Source organism: Opisthorchis viverrini (genome assembly GCF_000715545.1).
Source record: "Opisthorchis viverrini unplaced genomic scaffold opera_v5_134, whole genome shotgun sequence".
Classification (NCBI taxonomy): Eukaryota; Metazoa; Platyhelminthes; class Trematoda; order Opisthorchiida; family Opisthorchiidae; genus Opisthorchis; species Opisthorchis viverrini.
In genome coordinates, this window is record NW_008751778.1 from 224,036 (window position 1) to 248,808 (window position 24,773).

General features: G+C 45.8%; 1 protein-coding gene across 1 annotated transcript in view; it reads right to left on the reverse strand.

Annotated features, from left to right (window-relative positions):
* Positions 1-1,155: 1,155 nt before the first annotated feature.
* The window catches only part of T265_06072 (hypothetical protein), a gene marked incomplete at both ends in the record, with an annotated part of 54,025 nt that continues 30,407 nt past the window's right edge, over positions 1,156-24,773 (reverse strand). Inside the window, 7 exons of the mRNA XM_009171250.1 lie at positions 1,156-2,105; positions 3,523-3,570; positions 7,442-7,672; positions 14,812-14,902; positions 15,498-15,562; positions 18,547-18,677; positions 19,856-19,891. Coding sequence (XP_009169514.1) covers positions 1,959-2,105; positions 3,523-3,570; positions 7,442-7,672; positions 14,812-14,902; positions 15,498-15,562; positions 18,547-18,677; positions 19,856-19,891 — 749 coding nt within the window. The remainder of the gene's footprint in view (positions 2,106-3,522; positions 3,571-7,441; positions 7,673-14,811; positions 14,903-15,497; positions 15,563-18,546; positions 18,678-19,855; positions 19,892-24,773) is intronic.

The window sequence follows — 24,773 nt, forward strand, 5'->3', positions numbered from 1 at the left end:
AGCAATTACCATCAGACTGCGTGGCCTCATCCCCTGCGGATCATCCGTCGCTCGACGCCTCCGTGAGCATACGCAAGCATTCGGCTACACTACCCAAAGGTCACTTGCTAGTGTAGGTTCCCGTAGGGTTCTTCATAAGTTTGGAGTAGATGTTCCCACTCCAATCAGTTTATCCCGTAAATGACTTAAAAACCGCCTTCATAGCTTCATAGCGTGAGCATAAACCATCTTGACACAACGCTGTCCATTTAAAACCAAGTGTACGGTATCTCCGCGAAATGCGACAGTGGACCAACCGGGTGAAAATCTGAACGGAGACGATTGACGACAAGGATTGTTATCAACTAACAACGACCTCAAGACCTCCAATTACTTGTTTCCGTCACCTTTGCTGACGACTGTTAGTCAGACACATGGACTAGGAAAAAACATCGTTGGTTCATCAAGGCAAGCATGAACTACAAGCTTCCGGTAGCCCATGAGATTATCTGTTTACCGGTCTAATCACACGCCTAGAAACAGAAGCATATCACGAAACCCTGGAGAGCCTCGAACCTGCAACCTTCACCCGATGAGTGAAACTTCCGTCTGAGAAGTCGTTGCTCGAGGAGCCAGTCAACACGTGTGACCGCCTGATGTGGATCCCGTGATTGAAGGATGAGCGGCGCTATGTCCTGTCTAAGTGCGATATAATCACACTTCTGATCAGCCACTCGTGGCCGAACGGTTAAGTGTTCAAACTACTAGCCGGGAGGCCGCGGGGTCGAGACTCTTCGGAGTTTCGTGATTTGCGCACTGCTGATGATTCCCAATAAGGATGAAACAGCGGTACAGTGCTTCTTGACTTTTCAGCATAGATTGGCTTTACGTACAGGACGAAATCCCACAAAAATCCCAAATCTCCTCACAATACCAACAAAACCATATTCACAGACTCAAGATTGCATCGCTGATCCTATCCAACCGGTCTAGTTGGTGAAAATCACGTAGCCAAACCGAGGAAATCCAACTGGAAATTGCTGCAACCGACCTACATTACGACATTGATGCAACAAGCGAAAAAATAATCTAATCTAGTGAACGGGCGCTTGACTGTCCTCATTGCCCATTTATACACCTTCAGAAAGGTCGAAAAACAGGACCCATGAAATGTCCCACACGTCGATGTAGTGAATTGCGGTGGTAAGTTCTTCCGAATTCACATAAAATCATTAGAACAAAGTGTACCTCTTCCCCCATGTTCACACCCGTAGAAGGTTGTCCAACTCATTAACTGAAAGACAAGAATCCGTGAACTCCCTTTAAGAAACAGTTCATACCGAACTGTAGCAAACTGTCCAGGTGCACTCCCACAAAGTGTGGCTAGTGAGACTTTTTGTGCGTGTGGTAACGCGGAATCCGCTCCGTTGGAGTCAACATTGATACAGTGTTGTACGGACCAACGAGTTTAGGAAATACAGCAAACAGTGCGTCGATTTAGTGGAACGCTGAACTGGGAAAGCTTGTTCCAACTGTACCTGATTGGTGAACACAGTTGGTCAACAAAAACATGGACCACTAGAAAGGAGCGAAAAAAGAATGTATGTATGTAACACTCGTGTCAACAAATGTCGGGTGAAGATATAATCGATCAGTAGCATTCGTAAAATCATAATCAGAAGTTTGATTGGAAACAAGCCGTGCACTATTTTCTTTTTTTAGGAAAAAACGGGCGAAGAATGTTGTCACAAACAGCACGATGATCAGGAAGGTGGGAGAACAACAAAAGCAAGAGACTGAATATGATTACTAGTATAAAGTGTGAGGTGGATTGTCCGACAACAGGAATAGACATAGACGTGGAGGGAAAATCAACGGACAACGTCGAAGAAATGAAGAATAATGGGCGCGCACACACACACACAAATAGAAGCGAAGAGGATAGGAAGGAGATCGAGCTGAATCGGACGGTGGAGAGACTAGTCTTTCGAACCGACCAACGAGAGGATGATCATGAACAGATAGACCACATCCAGATAGAGTTGTAGCGCGCCATAGATGTATTCCTCCGGACTCAATTCATGTTTACGACCGCCCATTATCATTTGCGTATCGAACGCCAGATACTATGGGGCAGAAGGGAGATGAGAATATATATATATATATATATATATATATATATATATATATATATCCCCCGGACTCAATTCATGTTTACGGCCGCCCATTATCATTTGCGTATCGAACGCCAGATACTATGGGGCAGAAGGGAGATGAGAATATATATATATATATATATATATATATATATACAAATAAGTGTGAGTAACCGGCTGGGAAGATTAGAAACTCAACGAATCGTGGGTCCGCACAAAAAACTGGCGAGAAGAAAACGGAGGGCTAAACTAGTTTTGAAAATGGATGTGAACTGGTGGGTCAACATGAGGCGGATAGATGAATGAGCGAAATATACTGCCCCTATAAATTACTTGATTATTCCAGGGGGGGTTGCTGCGAAACGCTCAGTGGCTGACAGCGACATTTCTCTACGTCACACCTGTCCCCATTCTGTATGATGATATTCTCTAGTTTTACCTCGTCATCACCAAGTGAAAACCAATATTCTGCCTTGAGAACTAATAACACCTGGATGGTACACGCGTCAGCAGGGGTGTAGTTTTGTTCAGGCAGAGTGTATGCGTTAGGAATAGCAGTCATTGTCGCGGAACTGCAATTTTCTATGAATGGCAGCACCGGACAGCACTGCTCGCTCTCTCTATAAGATGACTTGGCTGAAAGCCCACCGAGTTCACCCATTCGACAAGACCGGCCACAAATGACTCAGGCAACAACAAGCGTCATATTCTGACAGGTGACTCGAGTGAGTAAACGTGGACTCGATGACATCCGACTAGATCCGAGCGGTTGAGTGATGCGGTCAGATCAGAAACTAGGACCGTTCACTTCCTGAGTTGGTCACCTGGAGTCGATTTCAGTGTACGGTACACTCGCCCGAGATAAAAAAAACAGGTCTAGTTTACTGTACGCCCTTTCACCTAGTATGTGAAACAACCAAAGTGACCTCGATACAAATGTGAATAACTATGGCATAATGTGTGTAGGCGGGATTCGGCACGCTCACAACGAGGAACCACAGTTCACACTCGACTGTCACTCGATTCAATCAGGTATGAAATCTATCCAACGTCATGAATCGTACACTACGCACGAAAAACTACAGCGTGTATGAGTGTGAGTAAACACGAGTGAGGTAAACAGAAGGATAGGATACCTTGCAAAATGCTACGTGTACCAAGCTTTGGACTAGGCTTATCAAGTGAACTCAGTAGCACATTTGCTTCCCGTTCACCTAAACTGGTTTTGGTGTGGGGAAACTAACTGTAGGATACATCTCTATACGTGCGGTTGAGTTATTCCGATATGAATTGTGACCCGTACACAATAGAGAACACTAGGGTTGCCAGGCATAATGATGACAAAGAGAAATATGCCTGGGAGAATTTCACAAAGACTTTCACTCACCAACCCGAACAGAAGCGCAGCGAGTCCACCGTACACCACATGAAGTATCTTGGGCGAAAAGAAAGTGAAATGATTGGATTAAAAAGTTGGACCAATAACCCCATCGTAAACATGTCACGGTTAATGTATAGTGTCCGAAACGAAAGTTAAGTTTGGTTGGACGCATGAACACAGTGTTCGTTTGTTAACCTAAGTAAATTAGCAACCACGGAAATCATGTGATTGGTTGACTTCGGGAGCGAATTCCCAGTTGGTCGTTCAAGCCAAAGCGCGTCTAAATATTGAGAAGACGCTATTGTAACCGTATCATAACTGTTTGTGCAAAGTCAATTCAGTTGAGTTCCGTCTATCAGCTACAAACCAGATGGAAACTGTGACGGTGGAAGACACAGCTAAGCATTACAGGCGATGGCGTGTTCAGTTAGTCCGGCGCATTGAAGGCGACAGCCTTGGTGCAAGAGCGTCACTGGCTGCATGATTAGGCCATTTCTACCAGTGTTATAAACCACTGGTAAGTTAAGTCCCGGGGTCCAGGGAGGTGACAGTTGTCGAATCGACCTGGTTAGTGTTTTCATACTTCGTTGCCAGGTCATACACTGTCCACTTCTTGGTCGTTCCCACTCAGCACGGGGCTGGGCGAAAAGAGCTCCGCGAGGCAGACGGTCTTCTGGCATGCGGAGTATATGTCCTAACCAGCGTAATTCATCTATCGTGAGAGAGTTTCTTCCACCTAAAACCATCTGACGTACCTCAGTACTGGTAACGCATTTCGGTGAAAAATGTCGGAGTTCCTCTTGAGTTGGACAGACCGTATCAACGCACATCACAGACAGTGGAATACTAAAAAATGCTTGCACAGCCAACGTCCAAGTATCGACGGAATGCTATGCTTGCAAGTGGTACCTCATCGATAACACAGATTCTAGTCGATGACAAGATAAGGATGAAATACCCACATGTTTTCACTTCTTGCTGGGGATACTTTGGGATATGGCTCTGCGTCGAAGTTAATGTGACGGATGTTCGCCAATCCAATGAGCCAAAAATCAACGAACATTGGAGAATGAACGAAATCCCATGTACAGACACAGAAAATCCACTCAGTTTTATCATCCCACTTGTTACGCGGTTTCCTTACGTTCCCATAACGACTAGGCTGTTGTCAAGTTTGTTATATATATATATATATATCCTGGTCGCTAGATACGGTAATCAGTTGGTCTTCAAAAAAGTGCTGTCGAACCACATTACGGCTTCTCCCTGACTTAGCTCGTGATAAATTATATTGCATCGAAGTTCTTATGTTCGCTTATCATGGCCACAGGAAAATTACTGGCTTTTAGTGAACTAAGTTAGAGATGTCCAAACTGCGACCTGAGGGCTGGAGTTCATACTATTCCACCAGCTCGCCAGAGCACCCTCTGCCGTGGTTGTGTGCGTCCACCGGCTTCCGTCATAAGAACGAGGCTGTCACGTGATACAGGAAGCAGGTTTCACACCGGGTGGCCGCATAGTGAAATTTGCGAGGAAAGCAGGAATTCTGAAAAGAAGACACAAGACGATGGATGCCGTCCTAACAGGCAGTTCTTTTGGTGCAACGCTGACGTAGTCACACCTGGGATCCAAGCACATGTGGCGGTTAAATAGTGAGGGGAGGCAATGACGAAGAGAACTGGGTGATACTAGCAGAAGCCTGTCATCGATTACTGCCCTGTCGCCTGTTGATGGGGCCGTGTATAAGCCTGAGGTACGAAACTACTTGAATTCTTGCAGTTCAGTTTTGTATGCAGTCTGAAGTGGTTCTGGGCTCTCATACATACACAGGAGAATGATTAAGGTCACCAACTAAAGTACAAGCCCGAAACACTTCACACGCGAAATTGGTAAAGATGCCACAAGTAAATAAGATAGCTAAATAACATTGAAGCACATCCGGGCACCCGATGAATCCACTCATAAGCGGTGCCTTACAACCCCAAAGTCGATTCCAAATATTATGCTAGGTGACTGCGAAAGAAAACAAACCAATGGCTAGTAAGCCTGACAGATAGGGCTACGTCACGCAGCCAACGAAGGTTTCACATTAAAGCTATCGCGTTCACTTCCTGCCATGCTGGACAGACAGACATTCATTTGTCGTCAATGCATAAACTGGGTTGTCAATCCACTTAGAATCATTACGAAAACCGTGGGATGGGGGGTGGAAATCCCAAACCGACCAAAGGTCACAGCATCTCTCTTACACAACTATCTTAGTATTAGCTCACCCACACAGACGGACAGAAGATTCAAACGACGTTCAAGAGGGACCGTCAAATGAACCGAACCAGAAGAACTAGACCCTAGGCTGGACCCAAACCCACGTAGGTGTTCCCATCTGTCCAACACTTGGTCACCCACCTTAACACATGAAAAGCCCTCGGCCGACAACCAACGGAGATTTAGCTTGACTTAGCTGATTGGTTCTCCTTCCGCCTTAATTCTCGACCAACCTCGGAACCTAGCCACTTGGCCTGACGAAGCTTTTGTGTCAAAAGCGAAACGTTGCCCAGAAATAAATCTACTGATTGTCACCAAACTTTTTCGAAAACGATGGGTCATCACTTCTCTGAGGCGTGGTTCCCACTCCCTTATACTCCTTTTCCTCGTTGAAAGAAATTGTAGCAGTGGGAATCACCACACTTCGGTGCGGGCTGAATGACTAACTGATTGACTGAACTGTCACGTCACGCAAATGCTACAAAGCGACTCCACAAATTCCGCAACAGACCACACTTTTCAAGAGACGCAAAGCGGATTTACGAGAAAACATACTACTCGCATGCCTCCCCAATCAGTAGTATCACCGTTGTAATAGTAGCTTGGTGGTGAACGTTCATGATCAGCTGATGTACACAAGTGGTTCGCAAGCAGTCACTAGGCCAATACGGTTCTCCTAACAGCCTACACGCATTGAACCAGCATTAAACAACAAGGTGAATGGCGAACCAAGTCACTCCACATGACCTACAAAGTAGCTTTTAGAAATTTGTCTGTTGCATAACAAAGAAGGTCGATTGGTGGTGTCTGAGTTTGCACAGTACACAGTAATTCAGGGAGAACTGCTTTTCTCAGCTCGTTCTCCTGAAAACGCAGATTCGCGTGAAAAATCCAACCTTGAAATTATTCTGTACCCTTGTTCATGGGGAAAAAATTCTTCNTCCGATCAGGAATCCGGAAAAATACCCTATCTTCTAATTCCCACGTCTTGCTCGGACGGACCATTATTACTCGAATAGACACCATATTCTATCTATGGAGACTAGCGATAGATAAAGGTGACTGGACGGGCTGGACGGGCCTATTTTCAGGGCAGAAATCAATAACGGACCTTGCGGACATGGAATGCCAACGGGCGGTTTTCCGGAATAGCTTTTTCCACAACCGGACCTTCCACTAAGTGAAGAAGGTGAAAATCCGTTTAACTTGCGCCCTTTTTGCAGAAATCAGAATAGACACAAACCCTCCCGGAGGGATAGCGCAAATTAGACCAAACTGGACTTTCGCTTAAACCATGATTAAAAACTAATTCTAGTTCGTTCAGCCATANGTTCAACCATAACACCTTTTCGGTGATCAGCTGCCATACCGGCCGAAGAAAGCACGAGGGCTGGGATACTGCCAGGTTGTCCAAGTCTAGACAGAAGTCGAGAGGTAGAGGTAGGGTTCGTAGCACGGACCATCCGGTCAGTAAATTCGCGCTCTAACCACTGAGCTATCCAGCACGGATACGAACGCCTCAGAGACAATGGAGGAACTCCCTTCCGCTTCAAACAGAAGAGTTGTTCAGAACAGTGAAACAGCTGAATCATGATGAAATAAGCAGCAGGAACTAAGGTATAAGGAAAAAAAGCAACACTTCGTGAGTAAACAGACTCACCTTGTTTGGGCCGCTCACCATGTACACAATCATACATGCCAGGCCGGTCAATAGTACGACCAGAGAGAGGACGAAGATGAGTGCGGTGCACTTTGTGAAGTCGATACGTGTCTGTATGGCAAACAGGGAAATGCCCAGACAGACGGCAGCGGTGATTCCGACCGCGATCAGCACAGAGTCGGTGTTGTGGAACGAGGCTATGGTTCCGGCCACGTAGGAGAACGCAAGCGTCTGAAGGCAAACGGAAAATGCACAAACAGAAATGCGAAAGATCAAACAAGTAGGCTACGTTGATCTTGTCTAATTCTCAAGCTGCTTCGGACTGTTTGCTGTATTGACGGGACAACGAACAGACAACAGACATCCAGTTCTAGCTGTTGCTGAGAAACAAAAGTGAAAAAATTGTCCAGCTGTAGCTGGTGTCAAGCTGCCATGCCACACGAAGAAGGCCCGAGGACTGGGATACTGCCAGGTTGCCCAAGCCCAGACAGGGGAAGTCGAGTGGCAGAGGTCGGGTTCGAACCACGGATCTTCCGGTCAGTAAATTCGCGCTCTAATCACTTGGTCCATCTCGACCCCTGCTGAAAAACATGAATACGTTGTTGTAGTCTCCTCTCCCTTCGAACAAGGATCACTTACGGAGAACGATCCAAACGGACTTAGTTGTGCGTAAGGACAATTTTCCCAAACAGGAGAGCAAATTTCATCCCAAAAGTACTTATACTTTCGATGATAACGGAGTGACACATTGAGTAAAGGTAATAATACTGTGAGCTGAAGAGGCACCCATCCATTTTATCAAGAGTCAGCTTGACCATGGTATCACACCGGCCACTGCGCTTTCGTCGACGAAGATCATTCAGCTGCAACGCCTTTTGGGCGTATAGCTGCTATACCATCTAAAGGAAGCACTGGGACTGACATACTACCAGTTTGCTCAAGTCTAGACAGAAACAGACGAAATGCCGCGGTTGGATTCGAACTACAGACCATCCGGTCAGTAAGCTCATACCAGAACCGCTTAGCCATCTCGAGCCCGTCGAACCTCAATATCAAACACAAATGATGAACTTTCGAGGAATATTAGAAGACCAGTAGACACGTTAGCTTCATGATGTCACGCAGACTTGAAACGGGCCGGCCTCCTAGCTTCACATGACATGAAATGGATGGGTCGATTGTTTTGTTTGTACCTACTGCTGTGCTCTGAAACTACAAAAACGAGACGTACCAACAACTCAAGCTAAAATATGGTTCTTCGGATACGGGAGACGGCATTCAGTCACCTGTGAAGTTCGAAAGCAATAGAAGCGAACAGAGAAGTGTAGCAATAACGAGGGTGATGGTGAACAGATTTCGGTATCGTGGTGTTCTCCGTTAGTTGCTAAGCGAAAATGTTGTCCCCGAAATTGTGAAGACACCAAGACAGAGATCTCAAAACTGGAAATATCAAAACCTGTGTAGCTCCTTTCTTTCGATCAAACTCTCTCCTGGACTGAACTCACCGTTTTTTGCAACTATCCCTGGGATTCGATATGCATGTGTGATCTCCCATGAACTTTTGACTCCTGTCATACCGAGCCAATTTTGACGAACGCACCTTTTGACCACTTGTGTTACCACATGCTGTGCGCACACGGTTGTGGCTACTTCGAATCGATTTGCCGCTCTCCGGGTATGCTGATCCCATAGGGTTTTTATAATCTTTTAAGGTGAGCTATCGAAGAATTTTCGACAGCCTTATGAGTAGTGCATTACGTCTATAGATGTATTGCGATATCTCGTACCAACTGAAACATGAGGCGGCCTGGTGCAGCACATTCAGTTGCTTAAAAACACCATAAACGAGAGCTTCAGCTGGGTTCCAGGTGAGTCTCTCGCAAGCCAAATTGACTTGCAAATGAGTGTGTTTGGCTGATTTCGTGCAGTTTCGATTCAAGTAGAACATGAGGTTGACGGAAGCTCGGTGACCGTATGCATTTGATGAGCCCCAAGAAGGGCGAAACCGGTCGTGGGTTGTCGAAGAATTTTCACAAATTTTCTCTAGACTTGCACCGATTCGTGCGACAATTTGCGCAAGAATCCCCATAATTTAAGGGTTGTGTCCATTTGATGTACGTATTTTTGTACATATGGTACTATATTTTAGTGCTCAATCTCAAGACTTCACAATTGTTGACTTGTAATTCCACGCATCACTCAATTTAGCTCCCCCGAATACGTTGAGCATTCTACACTGTGTGTACAAAACGAATGACTCGTTAGCAAGAGTAGGACGCTGGCTAGCAAGTGACTGGTCGATTGATCAATATGCTGGTCTCACCACCGCCATTGATTTGGGTCCAGAAAGAATCCGAATTTCTTTCTTGAATCAAACCAGTGACGAAAATGATGTCAGGACGATGGTCAGCTGACTATGTCATGTGACGGTCCTCGTCTTGTTCTTTCAGACGCGCCACTCGTGTTCGCATACAAACATAAAACCGACCGCCAGAGAAAACTCAGACAGTATATCGAAAAATTAGTAGCACAGGTGCGGTAAATGGTAGTAGATCAGGTGGTTATTCGACTGTTCGCCGAATTCGACAATTTGCTTGATCGCCATCGGTGACGAAACGTTAGCAAGCAAACTACCAAGCTCGGCAAAGAGATCGATAGTCGCCTCATCTACAACGAAACCTCAGAAATGTTGGATCCTGTGAAGCCAAGACAACATTAAGGCGGACAGTTCAAGTGGCTGAACCGAAGAGAGTTGATTCAGCGGAGTCAAGTAAACAACGAAATCACTGCGAGTAAGACAAGTAAGAATCACACGGCACGCAGCATGAACTACAATGAAGACGCGGATGCGCAACGGTGTCAACGATCTAGTAAGCTCCTGTTCAAACGATGCTACAAGTAGTATAATACATAGTAAGGTTCCCGTACATTTGGTTGAGTTTACTCGAGTTATCCCGAAGATACGTCTGTTACCGAGTGAGATTATGACAAAATAAATAAACGTTCGTCCGGCCGCAACACCTTTTCGGTACCTAGCTACCGTACTACCCGAAGGAAGCACGAGGGCTGAGATTTTTCGAGGAGAAGTAGTCGAGATTCAGAGGTTGGTTTCGAACCACGTACTTTCCGGTTGGTAAGCTCGGGTCTTAGCCACTAAGCTATCTCAGACTATCTCGGGATTATGGTGCCGTGGAAGAGTTAACTCGATAGCACAATTTATAATGCCAGTGCTCGTAGTAATGTTCCCCTAACAGTTAGGATTCATCGTATTTGAGAACGTTAGTGACCAGGTAGACGCTGTACCACGGAAAGGGTTGGTCAGTGGTTATCATTACCGTAAAAACGCAAACACGGTGGAACTGGTTCAAGGCGTAAAATCCAGGCATTGAAAATACTGACAGTCGTTCGAAAACACAGACAAAAGTTCGATTCCCTCTCAACAGCATGCACATGACGTGACTAACAGCAAAAACGAAGGTAGACCAAATTTCGAGGCAGCTGGGTCATGATTCAATGGCGCGCCTGTCCAAGTCCTTATTTGATTAAATAAACAATAGGGTCCATGGTGAAACAACAGGGTATAGTGAGACAGTAGTTTGGCGTTCAGTCAGTCAACAGAACGGCGGTGGGCAGCGAAATCCAACTCGAAACGAGGTGAAGGTGAGAGCTTCCGCTCAGTCGGCACCGTAGAACCATGGAACAATAAAAGGCCCAATTCGTTCTATTAATCGCAGGCGGGATCGTAGTACAGTATTCCCCCAGGTGAGGGGATCAATCAGACAGAGCGAAAGAGAGCGGACAAGAGACAATATTCCTTGGTACCACCATACTGTGGCGAAAACTGTGAACAAGGGAGATTCAGTTAACATCCACCACGTTGATTTGCCTAAGGATATGGGCTTCAATGCAGAGGCTAGCCTGAAGGGAGCGATCTCGTACCACCGAACCAATCAACGCTTCTCAAAAAAGAGTTCACAGAGTTGGGACGTTAAGGTAAGGACGGCGAACGATTCCGTGCATTCGAACTAAATTTATGCAGTCCGGGTTAGTTACTGCTCAAAAAGAGGATAGAGTGAAGAATGGCTAAACTCATAATCAGTCGAACCACCACACGGAATCCACAACCAACTACCTATACAAGAAGAGCAGGCAAGCAAGGGGAACACACCCTATTTTGGATAACCTATGACAGTTAGATTGATGCACGACTGTTACGGGATGGGAAAGTATCCGTGATTCCGCAGTCGGTGGTGACGTAAACACACATTCATTACCTACGACCTTCATCGACCATCACCAGATTTTTCAGGTGAAGCATCACACGCCAAGAATAGAACGGAAATTCCGTAGGGGCGCGACGTACTATTGATCTGTGTGAAGACCGAAGTGGCAACGGCTGAAAGTTTACACGTAATATTGACCAGACAAAGTTATCACAATGGTCACAAATGGTTAGCATTGCCTCTATGGGATTCGGTCATGGACCGAGCCCTCGATCAATAACAGCGAATCGCAAGGACAGTAGACAGTTCCTTTCAAGTTGAAAATCCATATTGTCTAGAGTTTCCGTATATTTTTGTTGAAAACAAGCATAGAAGCAGTCCTTGGAAAGAGAAATTCGTGCAAAGAAAAGCGGCCCATTTTGTCCTCTTGAAGAATGTCTCGCAAGACAGAATGTCAGAACCCCAATCAACTTGAAAAAGTGACGCTCGCTCAAAAACAATCGATGACGTTACACCATCATTATCGGCGGGTGTACTTGTCGTACATTGGTTGCATCTGCCACAGTCCCGTTCACCGATGATTCGGGGAGATGGGGTAGGTAGCTGCGCATTGGAGGTGCGTAAATACAGGGCTGTCAGGGACCGCTCAGCTGTAGCACCCTTCTGGTGTCTAGCTGCCAGGCTGCCCGAAGGAAGCACGAGGGCTGGGATATTGCCAGGTTGCCCAAGCCTAGACAGAGGAAGTCGAGCGGCAGAGGTTGGGTTCGAACCACGGACCTTTCGGTCAGTAAATTCGCGCTCTAGCCACTTGAGTTATCTCGCCCCCCTCTTCTAAGTAGGGAGATTGGGAAGGTAGCTATGTATTGGAAGGAATAGCCTGGATGCACGAGCGCCATTTGCGGCGCGACTGAGCCATGTCTGGTAATATCTGTAACCATAGGTGTGTCCCGTCTGGGGGTCCCATCCAAGGAGACGGCAATAACTAGAGCAGCTGAGTTTGCTGGTAATGGCTTTCACACTGTTGCTGCCAAGTCATTGTTTGACCTCCCGGGCTAGTTTCCACTCTTTGGGTGGTTTTGCAAAAAGAACTCTTGGAGAAGGTCGGTCCAACTGATTGGGTGGACACAGCCTCACTCAGTCATCATCACCCGCTGTGAAATCTGCAAACATATTGTACAGCGGTCGTACTGGCCACGGTTTAGTCTGCCGATGCGTTGCGGTGACACAAGCGGCCGGCTACGCATTGGAGGCAGTAGCCGACATAATCGATGCGTGAATCCAGGAGTGACAGAGGAGTTTAAATAGGAGAGATCTCTTAGTAACGAATACTAAACGAACCGCATGTGGTCAAGTTTCAACAGGTCTGTACCGATGAATGATGAGTTTCACTGGGAACTCAGAATCACCTTTAATTTTAGCTACCCGTATCCGGTGGAATAATACTAAATTTTTTTAAGCATCAACTAGAAGCGAGTACTCAGTGAATACATACAGTTTCAAACGCTTTTTCACCTTGGTGAACATTGTTCACTCGTTTAGTCTGCCGATGCGTTGCGGTGACACAAGCGGCCGGCTACGCATTGGAGGCAGTAGCCGACATAATCGATGCGTGAATCCAGGAGTGACAGAGGAGTTTAAATAGGAGAGATCTCTTAGTAACGAATACTAAACGAACCGCATGTGGTCAAGTTTCAACAGGTCTGTACCGATGAATGATGAGTTTCACTGGGAACTCAGAATCACCTTTAATTTTAGCTACCCGTATCCGGTGGAATAATACTAAATTTTTTTAAGCATCAACTAGAAGCGAGTACTCAGTGAATACATACAGTTTCAAACGCTTTTTCACCTTGGTGAACATTGTTCACTCACATAACTGCACGTATCGAGGAATTGACAGCAACAAAAAGGTGAACCAGAAATTAGTAGTACCCTAGAGACATCGAGATAGTTCATCGGTTAAGGCACAGACTATTCACTAACGGGAAAGTTCATGGTTCGAACCCAACCCAGGCACTTCAACTGGTTCCGTTTAAGCTTGGGAAACCAGATAGTATCTCAGCCCTCATGCGGCCTACGAGCGACATGACAGGTTTGCATCAAAAGAGTGTTACAGTTGAACTATTCAATCATTCACCAGTTTTCGCGCTACGCAGTCGAAAACACTCCTTGGGATTGTACCTCCCAGAAAACCAGAGACTTCGACTGCAGATGGCTACAGCGGTCAATTCTTTCTGTGAGTTCACGAAGCCCAGAAATGACCGAACAGTGAAGTGAAGAGCCTCCGAATACAGTGAAGTTCAGTCATTTTCAAGAAAACCACAATCCCCTTCATCGATGACTCCCCACGAGATAGAACGGCCACCATCGGTCCAGGAGGTGTTCCCGCTGGGATTTGTGCGCAAGTGCTGACTATTTGTAGTTCCAGCGATTACTTGACAACGAATATGACTTTGCATGTGTTGGAAAACACTAAGATGACTACATGAACGCCGCACACGCTCACATTNTTGGAAAACACTAAGATGACTACATGAAAGCCGCACACGCTAAAATTCCGGGGGTGCTGAACCGAGTAGGAAGCCCTAACATGTGGAGAACACGGTGGAGAGCACTATGTCGGCTGCCAACATGCAATATACACTGCAGTAAGCAACACGTGTGTGTCAAGGCTCTTTTAATAAGTACATACCAACTATACTACTCGAAATGACAGTGAACAAGTCCCAACCATTTGAACAGGTCTATAGACCACACTCACTCGTGCGGTCACTAGTTTCGGCCACCTAGTATCTGCGGACAACACTGATTGTATGAATTTATGACGAAAATTACCAAAATAGTTTGGATTGTCTCCAAAAAAACCTAATCGGGAATCACTGTATACATAAATATGTGGACAAAATGTGCCCATATGAACGAATAAGCTATTTTTAGGTTTTTCTTTGAACAAGTGAGGCAGAAGATACGATGTGCTGGAGTATAGAATGTGATGGAAGCGGGGTAACACTCCAAGTACTCTTCAGTCGTTCTCATCGTTTGGAAATGTCAATCGATTAAGACGAGTAGTGGGCACCATAACGAAAACATGAAGCCGGTTACTCGAATTGAACAGAACAAGACGTACGAAATCGGAAAGAGACTTACAAAAACACTCAATGCGATGAAGTTCCCCGGAAAACGACGTCTCACATTGTCGCAACAGACCAGAGTGATGTAGGTGACCAGAAAGGTTGCACTGGACAGGAAGACCGAAAGATGAAAATCAAAAGGATTGTAGTGCAATATGAACAGACTGGATAAAGTAGCTTCTTACCTGAAGGGTTGTCTTGGTTCCCTAGTGGCTTTCAGAGGTTATCCATAAAACACTTCGATGAATAAGAGGTCGCGGATCACGAAAACATGACGGAATCAAATCACACTAGTTCAATGACAACATCATCGGTGTCTGGGAGTGTAGTCACCTCGGAGAGATTGTGGTTGACTGGCACCAAGTCCCTTCCTCGTCCGCTTTTTTTCTCTTCTTCATAACAAGGTTTTTTAAATAAACTGTGACTGTACGGCAGCCAAGTATCAGTGTTGAATACTGATATTGTGCTGTCGATGAAGGTGATGATGTCATCATCAGGTACTAGGTTCAAGGAATTCATGTGAGCGCTTCCCAAACAAATATAATTAACACCAATAGATCAAACAAAGCAGACTCGTAAAAAGTGGAACTCACTAGGAGATGTAATAGAACCACGAATTTCTCTGGACCCAATATTTGACTCGATGACTAGCCGAGAGAAATAGAGATTAGGTTACTTGGAGATTGAAGTTGAACAACTTACGCCAGCAGGAACAGAGAGACGATCCCGCAGGTTACAAGCAGTTGCGCGGTGAGGATCAAGTAGACCTGGAATTAGGACAGATAGACAAATGAGTTAACATCAGCTACATGGGAACAACCTTTCTCTACACACTCCTTGATGTCTTACCCATCTTTACTGTATGCAAGACCTCACGGCATATCATCAAACGTAAGCCGTGCAACGTTGTAAGCCACGCTTATGAAGCGTCAATGACAGCGTCCTCTACAAGCAATTGTGTTCACGCTACGGCGTCCACGGTAGGGGCAAAGCGGTAGAGATGACCAAAACACAAGTCAAGGTTTTCAACACTTGAAACAAACTGTTCGCAAGCTTTGTCCGGATCACTTCTAACCCTTCCACTCAACATGCACAGGTATAACCTGACTCGATTACCTTACTCACATGACAGACAAAACCGGACAGCTACTCTCCAACGCTAGACGAGTCGACAGCATGGGCCACCGTAACGATACGTGTGAGGAGCACTTATCACTTGAAAACCACGAGACTTGTAGTGGTTTGTTTCAAAGGTAGCCAGGAGAACTTGACACTGATCCTTTTATGCATCAGACCCAACCGTAGGGGACAAGTTTGACGAAGACGAGCAGAAGGCGACTGACAAGACACCGGGACAACATACACCAACCGGTTTGGCTAACGCTGTAAGAATGCGGACTGCTTCACTGATTTAGCGATCAACCCAAGAAAACTCTATCTCACCGGGTAATCGAACGATGATGACATAGGCAAATTATGCCCCGGTGCGTACACGATAGGTATCATTGTGGCCGTGAAACTGGAAATGCAGCACACGTTTGTGTGAGTGTCAAACTTAAATTTCACTTAGGAAGGAAGATTTGACCTCCAAAGCATGTGAACAGTGTATCAATCGGTCGCCCGGAAAACCAAACAGTGACTTCAGAAGCTATGATCACAAGACGAGAGGTCGGCATCCATAACAACCAAGCAAACAACTACGGGATGGCGCTGAAAGCACTGTGGATCAGTCATGTAACATAAGCCTGGGGGGCTTGGGACAACATGGCCCTGTCCATAGCAGGCTCAAATGAATCGGTTGACTGTTGCATGGTGCTCGGACAAGCCATACGGTCCGTCAGGAGAAAAGGCGTCGCACACTGTTCGGATACTGCATCAGGCGTGGAGCCTACACATCAAGTAGCGGATTTTGACTCATATGGAAGGATTCAGGAAAATTCCAGCCTCAACAACGTCTGCTAGCTGATGCAACTCTGGACGGAGTGCTTCAAGCGACGTCCAAGCATCTGGCAATTTAGACCTAAATTGCTCCAAGTAGACTCAACCTCAACATCACCTGACAACAGCTGCGAACAGCGGATTCTCACGATTAGCAAAAAACGATGGAACCGAAAAACCTCCCGAAGAAGATAAGGTCCCAAGTGAATCTGCCTGTCCACACCTCTCGCACCTCTTCATAACTTATTTTGTTTAGAATGTGTCCAAACTGGGGCAACTCAATATGACTGCCGATAAAACGGCCGTGCTGCGGTTCTCATGAAATTAGCCTGATCTACGCTACGATTGAAATATTCGATTCCATTCAAGACCAAATCAAGGAGATTTCAGCCCTGAAAGAGGCAGTTCGGACCACTTATTGTCCTAACGCTCGGTCTTAAAAGACCGCTGTTAATTCCATAACCAACTTTAAAGTCCTTTGCCAACCTTCGCACCACATCATCCTCGATAAGTTGCGAAATACCGTGAGCAATCGCTTAAACTAATAGTGTCCCCAGGAAGTTCGTAATTTTCTTGAGACATACTACTCATCAACGAAAGTCGGTATTCTGTCATACGGCGAGGAGAACCGAGTGTATTTCTCGAAAACAGTCCAATCTGGGTTCAAGTGGAACATCAAGTTGAAGGAGACTCGGGGACTGCGCCTACCTGATGAGCCCCAAGAAGGGCGAAACCAGTCGTGGGTTGTCGGAGAGTTTTCAGCAACCTTGTGAGTAGTTTCCTTTACGACTTTAGCCTTCTTTCTGGTGCATGACGAGACTACTGACTGTCATCAGTGTTCTCTAAATTCACGATCCATTGGTCACTTGAGTGAATCTTCAAAGGATCTTCTGATATCCAAATGAGTTCAAAAAACTTAGAAGAAACCGTACACTACGTTAAGAACATTATCTTGTTGAGCGACAACACACTCCAGCCACTAATAAGTATTTGTGGGGCTAGAAGCCAAGTTCCGCCCGCGTCTATGGACGTGTACTAGCGGCCCCTCAACAAAAGAACTGGGAGGGGGGTCGAGCGAATTTCCGTATGGAAATACAATGAGAAACACATCGTCCGATTCAGTGAACAGACAAAGGAAAACGTTCAGCGTCAGAAAAGCCTTCGTACAGCTGTATAGGACTTTGTGGCGAAGGGGAATAAGTCTACGCGTGGAACTTTTGGTCTTCAACAAGCCTGATACCTAAGTCACATTGTGAAAGGTGACTTTTGTCGAAACAACCGGAAGCTAGGTTCTAAACGTTAAACGTTCGTTTCCCGGAGCTACTCGATTACGACATCCGGGAGCTTGTCATGATCTACCATACCTGCAATCGAAGATGTCTGTGGTTCCTTACCATATCGTGCGGTTTTATCACCTCGGAAAACAACTGAACACGTGGGGTGCGAGAGTCAAGGTCCACAAGTGGTATGGGGCGTTCGTCGGCGGAACCAGCATGTGTAAAGCTAGGAGCCGATGGCAATTTGCTTGTGAACTTTTCACAACAAGACACTGATGGATCCATCGCGCCAATGCTTGTTCAGCTCATCGATGAATCCAACGACCATTTAGGTGACATGAGTTGTCAACATTCGCCGGAACAGTAGACGAAGCAGAATGACTTGAAAATTCTCAAGAACCCTAATACGCTTAGAGGAAACGATGGACTAGAATTCATTATCGCATCACTTTTATCGAAAAACAAAGTGTCAGCTCATAGCGGGATGAACTGTAGTCAGATATACGATATACATGTCACTGCCAGAGACCGCTTACCTTTCGTATGAATGCGTGGCGCACAGACTTATCGCTGAATCTTGCAGAACTTGTAAACGCATTCCCATCCGACGCAGAGTACTCACCGTAAGGTTGGGACTGTGGATCAGGATACGGATGCGAATAACCGGCTGGAGACAAATTGAGGAGGAGGTTGTTAGGAGAGCAGGAGCAACATGAATCAATGAAACCGTACTGTGTAAACAAGAGCGTCGCTACATCCCAAATGCACGGCCTTCAGATCAATAACGACAAGCGAATTAACTTATTCCACTCAGGAGAACATGTCACTTGAAACTGAACGGCTTCGACAGTGCTGCCCGTGCAAAACCGTTCAAATGTAACACCCTTTCGGTGCCTAGCTGTCATGCCACCCGAAGGTTGCGTGAGGGCTGGAATACTGCCAGGTTGCCCAAGCCTAGACAGGGGAAGTCGAGTGGCAGAGGTCGGGTTCGAATCACGGACCTTCCGGTCAGTAAATTCGCGCTCTAATGACTTGGGCCATCTCGCCTTGTGCAAAGAGGCTAAACCACCATGAACAGGTAAAACTGGAAACGTGTAGGATCCGAAAATTTGCATCTGCTTTAGAAAAGCTGTCTTTGTGTAAACGCCGAGACCGCATCCATGTGGGGCGAGATGGCCCAAGTGGTTAGAGCACGTGATTCGAACCTGACCTTTGCCCCCCACCCGACTTCCTCTGTCTAGGTTTGGGCAACCTGGCAGTATCCCAACCACTGTGCCTCCTTCGTGTGGCATGGCACCTAGGCACCGAAAGAGTGCTACAGCTAAACGATTTTCTATCAATATACCTGGAGCACAACGAGCATGCGACAAAATACCGAATTTGAAGTAGTCAGAACTGAGCTGTGTATCACGGAGATGGTGCTCCAAAAGCATTCCGCGGTTCGGAAAGTGACAGTCATGCAACTCACAGGAAGCTGCGTCACCCAGGTCCAGGTTCAGTATAAGATACGGGTGATCAGTAATCCACTGAGTGTGGACTCAAATCTCGGGTCTTTCGATCAGAAGCCCATATCTTACACCTTGCACCCCTGAGGACACTGGTGAGACAACCCATTCATTCCAGTCTTATGCCACCAAATACAACATAACTGAAACTGGGACTTCACAAGATAGACGCGATTGGTTAGTTCAGTTGAATTCGCATCGACCACCACAGGGCGTTGAAATTATTTGGACCCTACGTTCAGTTAGCAACTAGCGTCGTTGTACAGAGGGACATCTGCACTAACAGGAGAGAACCAAATTCATTCCAAGTCACGCGCTTGACAAGGAGAGACATACTCACCTCCTGGCATCGTCGGGCTTGTGGGATAAGGTGCGGCTGAAAATAAGCATGCAATGAAAGACAATTTCAACATGTGCCATTCATAAGAGACGATATGGTAAGGTGTTTTCGGGCAGTCGTAGATTCATAGCTTTATTGAGCTGGTTAAGTAAGACCGTTAGGCGAAACCACGACAAGCTAAAATAAACAGTTCACCAGCATGAATACACTGGGAATCTAGTGTTTCAGTCAACATAAAAAGAAAACCAACAGGGTTACTCTGTTGTTGAATACCCCATGAAGAGAACTATCAATAGTGGCTGTTTTTGGAGGGCCCTAATGTTTTGCTAGCAACTTCAAGAGATCAACGGAAAATGGTCAGTCACACTTGGGGAGAACACAGTTTGTCCGTCGGTGGATCAACTCATCACACTCCACAATTTAGGCTGCGTATCTAGCATTCCAGAAGAAAGTCTGCCCCGTAGAGCCGTCTTTCCGCGGTCTTGTGTTGGATGGAGACAACCGGAAAGCGATCAGTCCATGAATTGGTGACGAAGCATGAAAGCCCTTACCAATCACATACCAGGGTTTCGGCATCTCATTCTACACGTGCGGTGTTTGTTCAAGGTTAAATATCGTCAAACAGATATCGACAAGACACACAATGAACTCGAAACGTGCAACAGTAGTTTACTGAAATCTGGACTTCTGCTCTGTTTTTTACTCCACATCCCACAACGCGTTACGTGGAAAACAATGTGAAATCACACTGCGTCTTTTAAAAGTTCACGGAGTTGACCTGTTGTTCACCAAGGTCATATTCACGATCACGATGTTGTCTCGCGATGCACGTTGTTGGATGTGGAACAAAACAAAGCACGAGGGAGACAGTGGATGCGATGTACTAATCAAAGAGGGCAACCGCTTTAACCTCACGAAATCTAATAGTCCAACTCAGCGAACAAACCAACGACCATAACTTGTTGGGTCTACAATTGAGACTGCAGTTTTGCGGGATAGGTATTTTGTTCATAGTCACACTACTCTTGTTTGAACGGTCGTTCTCCTGTTCTGGCGTAGTTATTCCGGTGAGTCCATACCAAAGGGAAGCACTGGACTCGAGTTTCGCTCTTATTAGAGCTCATCAGCAGTGTATATCCGATGGCCGTGCCGGGATTTGAACCCCGGACATCTGATGTGCGAGACGAGCATGTAACCACTACTCCACGTTGGACACATCTGAATTTTCACGTCTGAGATTTTGTGGATTTTTGGTGGACCACAAAGTAGGGGTTGAATTGTACTTTTAAGGTACAATCGATGTCGATACTTCGCTCTAAATAGTTTATGAAGTCTCCCCCTCTAACTCTAACTTTACTCTTATTCAGTACCGAGGTGATATTTCTACTATCGATCTGCCGGTACGGTCCTTCAGATAGATGTTTCTTACTCATTTGTAGATGATCACTCGTATCCGGAACAATAGTCTTTGCGATCACTATTTTGTCCACCTGTTTTAGAGTACCTACCGCTGGTCAGATTTTAGAGGGAATAGGTTCTCCAAACCATGAGCTGGCTTTTGGCAACTATTCCAAAACCCCTAACCGAATAATCGAGTACTCTTGTTAGGAATTCATAGGAATTTGTCTTTATCTACAGAGGTGTTAAAAGGAGGTTCTTTGAAAACAGCCGAGCGATTCCTACTGACATCACACCTTCAGAACGGACACAGCCTAACGTAAACCTAACAATGGAAGGTATAAAAGCATGCCTGAAACTCATTCACTTTGTTTTTGACTCCACAGTTTACGCTTAAGAGTAAGGCCTAGCCATGGGATTTCCCCGGCTTTGGCAAATATCACTATGGGGGATTTAGAACACAAAAGTTTTAGCTCGTTTCTCGTACCCGACCAAAATACCTTGACGTTATGCAGATGGCACTTTCGTCAGGAGTAAACAAGACAGGGTTAGTGAATTTTACAGGAATCTGAATGAACTGAATGCCCATAGGAAGAAATCAACTTCAACACGTAAGATTGGTGGTTACCAAAAACCACGGTGTACCGGTGTTAGGCGGAATTCCACACGGATCCCGCTTTACCGCTCGCGCTCAGGTGCTGCTACGGCCAAGAAGTCCATCCCACGCAACATTGGCCAGGAATTCGAGACGCTTGCCGGTCCGGCATCAAGACGAGATCTGATTGGTCGAAAGTCTGAACCCAGTAGCCAATCATGACCCAGTATTGGTCGAATGCCGGTTGCCAGTGGCGCACCCAGAACGCGTCAGAACTTCCAGAAGGTTATAACCGCCTACGCTATATATACGGAGCGCTGTACAACTGTTCATGACTTCATTTTGGGCGTTAATATACCTTGTGCACCTTTGGTGGTTGTTTTGACGTGAACGCTAGCTTGGGAGGACCAGACCGAGAAATAAGCTGAAGAAATTACCGTTATTACAGCCGGAAAAACCAACTGACACTGAGGCGGTTTGAACTATCCATCCGCCCATCCTAAGTCGGTGTTCCATACGAACCAGGGACTTTTAAAGTCGTTCAAAGGTCCCTAAATATGGTTTAGAGAAGGGAACCGTTCTGCACTGGTACCATTGAAATACAGTCTCTCAATGAATAAAACCGTGCACTGTGTCTACAAAATCAAATTCAACGACTGCAATAAAGTCCACAAGGAAAACACGGCCAGATAATCAACACACCGAAATCAGTGACCTTGAGAGAAAAGCAACCAGATAATCGAGAAGCACACAGTATTACCGGACTGAGCAATGGCAGGAAATGCTCTAGACATGAGACATAAATTGACAAAATGTTTTAAGGTTTTCAGGCGGAAACAACGGCTTACACCAGAGCGACTGATTGCCTCGGCCGTGGAAACTGCCAAGCATCTCCAAGAACTAGCTAGTGAGCGAGTGGAGAACGGTTCTAGATCAGTCGACATGACATGTGGCAGTCTGCGGTTGTCACCGAAGAGGTGTCATCAACACAAGTAGCTTAGGTCTGGAGTGCATAGTCCAGGCCAAACAAAGTCCATGCAATCTCACTCTCCCCCACTCGATCGTCTTGGCACCTACAAACCTCACGGAACAACAAAATTAAACTAGTGACACCCAAGAGTAATCACCAATTAGAGATCAAGGACAAAGTGATTTCGAACTCCCGTAATCCACGATTAACGAGAACTTCAAACCGACATTGAGATGATTCAATAGATTAGTTTTTATCGGTGTATTTCGTCTGTCTCAAAACTCAACCAAGCTGAAGCTTTCGTTTCGAAATCGAAGAGTTGCCCAGCTATAAACCATTCTGAAACAAAAACACTGACCTTTCCCCCCTCGGTTGGCCCACTTTCTTGATGTTTTTGGCTTCGGAAGCCCAAAATCTGAATTCGAGGTTTTTAAAATTGCAACGGACCGCTAAACTGTCCGAGTACGATGCGACCACAGCCAGCCAGAATACGCGACCGCAGAATTAATCACTTCCGGTCGCTAACTCGGACAGTTTCGCGTTTCTGCCCCATCGACAGGTCTGGTAAGGCTAATGAGTGAGAACAAGAGAGAGAGAGGAACTACTATGATCGACATAGTCTCATTAGAAGACTGAGGAGTTGGCGTTTTAGTTCACTCGCTTAACACGATTGTAACTGAGATGCATTCTCTAGCGCCTTAATAGACATCGTGGTGGAGATATGAATGCACAAGTGGGCAGGCTTAGTGCAATTACGGCCGTCACGAAGAGACTGGACCTTACCGTGGTGTGACGGTTTGCGCACCTCAGCGATCCATTGAGCTATACTGGAGAGTGTCCCGCGACACTCACAGAGTCTCTCATACCAGGTTGGTCAATGGTTAGAGGTCTGACGAACACAGTCTCCTGGCCCTCCAGGTTGGGGGTTGGAACATGTGGCGACTTGTTCCGTAGAAATGGTAATGCATTTGCATTTCCCGCCAAACACCGCTACCTTGCGGTTAGGCTTTTGAGCCAAAGGCTTTGGTTGAGGACACTAATCGTCCTTCTGTCTAGGTGTGGGCGCCCTGACAGTATCCCAGCCCTCGTACAACCATACGGCAGTGAAGCATCAGTACCAACACTGATGTTGCTGTCTTTGATGATCATGATGAAACGCGCCCAACCTACCCATATTTCGACAAATTGACAGCCAATAATTTTGTTGTGCAAAATTGGTTCTCTCCGCTAGGTAGCTTATGTTTGGTGCTTTCGTCGGGGAACTCGCTTAAGAATTTTCGGTGTCTTCGTTTTCGATATTTTTAAACCCAGGTCGCACGTTGGCCGGAATCCAACAGCATCCTATTGATAAGCCTTATTAGAAGTAAATGGTCTCATTTAGCTAATTCAGACTTTCGTGATTTGCCTAGCTACCACAGTAAGGATGGTTCCGCTTTGCAAATTTGCGGAAATACCAGCTACGGCACCTTGAATAGCGTATCCACTACCAAATGCCTCAGACTTGAATGGATACACCTACACTCCAGTAAACCCGTCGTGGTCATACATATGGATTTTCATGGAGCATCCATGTCCTCCCGTCCAAGTAGAATCCTTTTATCTAACAGACTTACTGTTCAAATAATCAGAACTGTAAACTACGTGATGGTATTAGTCCTTTTTTATGCATCTGATTGGCGATAAAAATATATTTGTTGTTGATTTCACAACCAGGGTTTTGGGATGCGCGCTAATGTAGTTCGCACAACTCTTATTACGACCATCTGTGAATTTTAGATATCCGCCTCTCTTGGCCTGGCATCCTCAGAAATAACAGGTGTCAACCAAATTCCAGGTGTACGATAAATATGTACAAACTACTGGAATTAAATAAAAATTATCCATAGATATCTCTTTAAATGTTACATAGGCATGTTTTGTACATTTCTTGCCAATTCATCAAGTTATTGCCTAAA